This window comes from Seriola dumerili, unplaced genomic scaffold, assembly GCF_002260705.1.
Source record: "Seriola dumerili isolate Sdu_G_001 unplaced genomic scaffold, Sdu_1.0 BDQW01000068.1, whole genome shotgun sequence".
Lineage (NCBI taxonomy): Eukaryota > Metazoa > Chordata > Actinopteri > Carangiformes > Carangidae > Seriola > Seriola dumerili.
The window spans coordinates 19,198,431-19,204,835 of NW_019174323.1; the positions used below are offsets into that span (position 1 = coordinate 19,198,431).

At 43.6% G+C, this 6,405-nt stretch overlaps 1 protein-coding gene across 1 annotated transcript; it reads left to right on the forward strand.

The window, feature by feature from the left end:
- The first annotated feature begins 1,407 nt into the window (after window positions 1–1,407).
- On the forward strand, window positions 1,408–6,176 carry LOC111219713 (nucleoside diphosphate kinase B-like). The gene is made up of 5 exons (XM_022742446.1): window positions 1,408–1,491; window positions 3,755–3,887; window positions 5,165–5,266; window positions 5,461–5,573; window positions 5,705–6,176. Exons 2-5 carry the CDS (start codon window positions 3,759–3,761, stop codon window positions 5,817–5,819), a joined length of 459 nt encoding a protein of 152 aa, XP_022598167.1. The 5' UTR covers window positions 1,408–1,491; window positions 3,755–3,758; the 3' UTR covers window positions 5,820–6,176.
- Window positions 6,177–6,405: the final 229 nt, after the last annotated feature.

A 6,405-nucleotide genomic window follows, 5' to 3' on the forward strand; every position in this document is an offset into this window, starting at 1 on the left:
TGATGTCAACCAGCAGCTTTGTGAACCTCCACACTTTGTCTTCCACTTTCTAATAATCAGAGTTAATCACAGGCAGCAGAGCCTCCAATAAGAAGCACTCTCTGTATCTCTGGCTCTCACTCACTGCTGCTGCCTCAGCGTTCATTAAAGCCAGTGGCAGCGAGCTGAGGAAGCATACTGTGAAACTCAATGTTTCAAAGCAGATTCAATCTCAGAGGGTTGGTAAAGGCTGACGTACGTCATATTTTCTCACTGCTCGGAAGTCGGGCTCAGAAAACTCCATTAATCTACACTGGGTTAAGTGAGTGAGGAGGTAATGCTAGTGCTTAGGTAAGAGATATTCTTCTCAGTGACCTCAATATCACATGGCATGTAAAGATTATGTCCATTTATGTTATGCAATGCCTGGTGACTTTATGACTTGTGTGTTGCTCATACCATAAAAGAATAATCATCTTAAAAGCTTCAGTTTGTAAGTTATAGCCTGAGGATATGGGACACTATAAACTGTGTATACACTACATGTGTGCATGGATGTTTTCATGTAAACGCTGCCCTGTGATATGATGCTGAGAAAGCCCCTTTTTGCTCAGAATGACAATTTGATTTCTGACACTTTCACTTAATTCTGATGCTGTTTTCCCACCATCACAACGCTGACTAGTGAGCAATGATCTGAACTGAAGGCACATTCTTGTCTGTAACAGGTGAACACTGGCTGCAGGTTGAGTTACATGAGGGTTATATGGAAAGGATATAAATCAAGGAAATCTGACCTTTTGTACAAAGGAGTTAAGTTGGTCAAGTTGATCACAACATAGAACATATGTGGAGAGACCATGAAGGAATCAAAGTTATTCACATGCTGCCAAAATAAACCTCTTAGTTAGCAAACTGATATGTTTGAATCACTTTTATCCCCACATCACGTACAAGAAATCTCCATGGTGTTGTGATCTTGGTTTGTTTTAACCATAAAATTAAATATTAAATAAACATATTACATATTACATAAACATGTTTTATACATGCACTTTTTTACTTGCATATATGCATAATTGTTTATTAAGTTTATTTTTTTTCTTTCTTTTTCTTATTTATTTATTCTTCTAACCCTAACCCTTTTATTTCTGTTCTTATTACTGCTTGCTCAGTTGTTCCTATAGTTTCTGCATTTATCCTGAATGTGATTTTTGCCTTTTTGACTGTTATAAAGATTGTTAATAAAAAAAAATAAAGAAAAGTTTTTGGTACTTCCGTGTTGGCTTCATTTTTCAGCCTCGGTGGTTGCCATTTGATCTTAACCCCGCTCGCTGCAGCGCGGTGATCTTGGTCACGTGCTGCTGTGCAAATCGCTTTTTATTTTTGGCCCTGGTGAATTGCCGTTCTTCTGTCTCCGCCCTCACAGATAAAACGCGGCTGCGCAGGCTTGGCAGGTCTTCTTCCACGTTCACCAGAGTACCCACCGTCTGCCACCGGAACCGGAGCAAGGTAATCAAAAGTTACTGATCTTTAACGCCGCTCGTACCGTCCATACTTACAGAAAGTCACCTGCTCCTCTCGTTTACGCTCTTGTTTACACGGACCAGTTTGAAGCTAGCGGTCACTGTTTCATATTTCTTAGTGTTAGCCGGGTTTTTTTCATGGAGCTTCAGTGTAACTTGGTTTCTACGACAGTTAAACTTTAAATTCTAGGGGTACGTTTAAAACCTAAATATTGTTGTGGTGCGGTGTCGGTGCAGTGAAGCGTTTTCCCGCGACTCCGGGACGCCAGCGATTTTTTTTTTTTTTTTTTTTTTTTTTTTCCCCGCAGCACCGGGAACAAAAGACCATGTGGCTGTCTGTGAAGGCCCGGGCCTGGTCTGACAGTTCCCGGGACACCTCAGCGCTCTGCGGGCCAAATCAATTAGCATAGGAAGCGGTTTCTGGTAATGAGGTGTTTCTAAGGAGAGTGAAACCAGCAGAGGTGTGGTGTGTGTGTGGAGGCTTAACACCGGCGGCCAAGCGCAGCCGCCGGAAGACCAAACGCCATTTACACCAGCAGCGCTGAAGTCCATTTGCAGCTCCTTTACGTTGCGTACGTGTCGTCACACTCCGTGCAGGATGCCGATGAAGCTGCTGTGTAATTGCACATCACCTATACAGACCTGAGGCTCATCAGCAGTGTTTCCTGCATGATACTGAAGTGTCTGTGTTGCAGCTCGGCCCAGCCACCTCTCCACAGACGGCTCCCACAACTGCACTTCACCTCAGTAATGAAAGATTGTAATACTTCAGTTACTGCACGTTCACATTCTCGATTTTCTCATGTATTGATAATAGTGTTGATTGCTTTTGCAGTTTTAAATGCAAAGGATAATAAGGTAGTAAAACTGTCTTGAATTGGGTATCTGCAGGCAGTTTTTTTTTTTTTCTTTAATTGTATGGGACTTAATTTTGAAATGCATATTGCATTTTTATAATGCATGACACGCCAGCCAGAGTCCACTGTGGACAGTTCTTACACTGCAAGGTCATTGAAGTTGGCACAATAGTGGTGTGTTGGCCTGCAGCTAAAGCCTTCTGCAGTTGTTGCCTCTGTCTGCAGAGGGGAAACGTAAAAACAGGAGTTTAATGGTAACAATGGAAATGTTGTATTGTTTGAAACCCAGAGTCTTTTTGTCTCATTCAGGCTGTGTTGGGATCAGGTGCCCTCTATTATATAATGTTTAGGACCCTGATGCCTCTGTTAGTAGGAGGGTTCTTCATGCGTGTCGTTCTCTAAGGATTATTTCCATATTAGACTGTAGGTCTCGGGGTTAATTTATTTTTACATTGGCCTGGTGCTTTTTATTCCTGAGTGGGAATCACGTGAGCAGCCTCGGAGTGGGATGCATACAGTAGAACCTAAACATTAATGTGAGGTTGTCCAAGGTTCACAGAGGTGTATAGCTGCACAGAAAAAATGAGACCAATTTCATTGTTTTAATTTTATTTATTTTTATTATTTATTCATTTATTTGGTGTTGGTCTGTATTGTAATTAAGGAAGTTTAAACCACAATAAATCTTACATTTAATTTATCTGCTAATTATGTTCTCAGTTAACCATTTAAGTTCATTAAATGACAGGAAATGGTAAAAAAAATTATAATTTACTAGAGTTCAAGCAGATTCAACTTCCTGTTTACTGTTTCTTAATGTGAAACTGTAAATGCCAACTCCTTTTTATATAATTTATTTCTGACAGACAAAGTCAAGAGCTGAAATAATCTAAGTTACACTTGCATTTAATTACAATTAATTAATTGAACACTACTTTACTCAAATCAAATGGTTCCAAATTGGAATCTTCTGGAAATTACTAGGAAATTAGAGACTTGTAAAATAGTACTTTAACATTTTTGTTTTTCTGATGAAATCCAGCTCATGAATGTCGTAAGTCACGGGAAAACTGATCAGAGACTGTGGCAGGTGACTCTCTGTCCCGGGCTCCGTAGAAACGGTGCAGGGATAAAGGTCTTTACTGTGTGGGCGGGGCTGTCAGTCAAAGTCACAGCAGTGCGGTTCAGGTTGGCACACTGTCGACTCTACACTAACCTGGTCTGTGTCGTCTATGCGTTCTCTGTGCAATGGGGTCGGGGCCCTCGGCAGCCGGCCCCACAGCCGACTGTGCCAAATGCAAACCAGTGGTGTGAGTGACTCTGGGCTTTTCTCCTCCTGCTGGTTTCACTCGGTTAACATCTCTTCATTTGTTTGTTCTGTTGTGTTTTCAGAGTCATGGCCGAGATGAAGGAACGCACTTTCATTGCCATCAAGCCCGATGGCGTGCAGAGGGGCATCATCGGAGAGATCATCAAGAGGTTTGAGGTCAAAGGCTTCAAACTGGTCGGCCTGAAGATGCTCCATGTGAGTAAACAGTTGATTTATATTAATGTCACATGTTAGCCACAGGGTTTGAAATGAGCTGCTTTCATAATGGTCACCGGTGTTTATTTTTACTGCTGCAGTTTATGTAGATGATCTTCTGAGTGTGCAGAGTGACAGTTAAGACCTCCGGTGAGCTGATTAGCCTGCTTTGTCTATTCCTGACCGTTGGCACGACCAATCAGCAGCACCGAGGATCCAGGTCTCCTGATCCCCCTAACATCTGATCTGTGACAGAGACGCTGCCTAACTTAACACCACGAGCGTGTGGCTCATTTATAAACCTTCATTATGCAAGAATTTATGTGTAAATGATCTTCTGGATCTTGATGCAAAAAAAGCCCCTTTGGTTTTACTGAAGTGAAGATTGACCCGCATGTGAACTGCAGGTGTCGGTGATGCAGCAGGAAGTGTCTGAATCAGCTGAGTCCACAGGAAGTGGGAGAGATTTAGACTGTAGAGATACATGTCGTATTATTAGCGTTTATTCTGCTGATTTAAAACAACAAAAAACATTGTTTTTAAGTCTTCTGTTTAGAAAGCTGAATTGTTGTGGTGATCCAGGTTCGATGGGTCGGTATCTGCTTACAGGATTTCTGGTTGTTCAGCGTGTGTGACTTGAGTCTTAACATCGGAGTGGGTTGTGTTGGGAGGTTGTCGTGTGAACAGGACGTGGAGTTCAGGACGAGGGAGGGGCTTGTTGAGGAAAAACACCAGGGAAGCTGCTGAGAACTGAACTGATGGCATTGTTCTTTTCTTTAGTCAAAGTGTGTGTGTGTCCCTGTCCATCTGGCTGATGTCCAATCTGCTTAATAAGATCAGTATCTGTGCTGCACACTGATCTGATCAGTGCATCCTTAGGCTCAGGTGAACAAAGGCAAACAAACATTTAACTGAGGATGTCTGTCTCACTGAACATACACAGCTCTTAATGCGACTATTGTTGTAGTCTTTCCAGCTTCTCGTGGCTCTTGTAAAGTCACTGTCAACCTGCAGCTTTAATCCATCAAGGAAAACCTTTAAATGTTGCTGTGAATAAGAACTGACTTGGCTGCAAGTTGTCATGGATTCATACTTTAACAAGGTTGACTTGATTCAGTGGAGACATGAGTCCAGCAGTAGTTTCCCAGTTTACAGCCGAGGTAAAAGCAGCATCTAGAAAAGTGTTGTAATGTGTGAAGACAGACGCAGACTCATCTGGTGCCATAGATCATTCAGATCTCAGTGTATGACACTGACATGTTGTCTCCCTGCTGCAGGCCTCTGAGGACCTCCTCATGCAGCACTACATCGACCTGAAGGACAGACCGTTCTTCCCTACCCTCATCAACTACATGACCTCCGGTCCAGTGGTTGCCATGGTAAGAGACGACACATGACGGATTGCATGAGACTGTGTGGTGCGCTGTTGAATCCAAATGAAACCCTGGAGATGAATTATGAAGCCTGCAACGTGCTCTGCTTGATTGGCTCTTCTGCAAATGAGCGCCCACAGTTTGTCAGCAAAGGCTGCTGGGAAGGTGCTGTCTTCATCTTGTCCTGCTTGTGTCCTCAGGTGTGGGAAGGCAAGGGTGCAGTGAAGACGGGCAGGGTGATGCTGGGCGAGACCAACCCCGCCGAGTCCAAGCCTGGAACCATCAGAGGAGACTTCTGCATCGACGTTAGCAAGTGAGTCCTACACACACACACACACACACACACACACACACACACACACAGCAGTAGCAGGCAGAGACTCCCACTTGTTAGGAACAATGACACCAAGACCCACATTCAGTCTGAACTGTTTGTCTCCACAGGAACATCATCCATGGCAGTGACTCAGTGGAGAGTGCCAACAAGGAGATTTCCCTGTGGTTCAAACAAGAGGAGCTGGTCAGCTACACGAGCTGTGCCTTCAGCTGGCTCTACTGAGCGGCCCCAGCGTCTGCAGCGGTCCTCCATCACCGGTTGGAAACAACTCAAACTTTTGCCTGAGACTTCCTGTTTTCGCCCGTAGCCTAGAGGGGAGAAGGACTGACGTCAGGCTCTTCACACCCCGTGGTCGTCACATTCCTGCCCCACCCCCCAATCCTCTGCCCTCTGACTCATCTTCATACTGTACTGGCATCTGGCCTCTGTGGAGGTCCACGTCTAGTTCATATTCATTCCTACCCATTAGAAACATTCCTCTCATTCCTCATTGTACAGTTAATGACTAGAAACTTGTCTTTGACTGATTTTGTTTAATGGTGATCTGCTTTCCAATAAAATGCACACAATACAACTCACTGTCAGACTGAAGCCTCATTCTGTTTTTAAAATGTCACTCATGTCCATCTTAGATCCATGTTCAGGTCCCTCTTGTTTAGTCCTAGGCAGTTTCTGCACTGAGCTGGTAGTGGAGGGACTTTGTCTTTTTAAAGATGTGACCTATCCTTAGTCTTTGTAAACTGGGACTAGGAAGTGATCAGTCTGTATGAACAGAATCAGATTTGTCACTTCCATAATATTCCCTTTG

Bases quoted from the DNA above. Each gene is read 5' to 3' on its own strand.
- LOC111219713 (XM_022742446.1), top strand. From the start codon at position 3,759: ATGGCCGAGATGAAGGAACGCACTTTCATTGCCATCAAGCCCGATGGC. The intron at 3,888-5,164 runs GTGAGTAAACAG...TCCCTGCTGCAG, and splicing joins TCGGCCTGAAGATGCTCCAT to GCCTCTGAGGACCTCCTCAT. The intron at 5,267-5,460 runs GTAAGAGACGAC...TTGTGTCCTCAG, and splicing joins CCGGTCCAGTGGTTGCCATG to GTGTGGGAAGGCAAGGGTGC.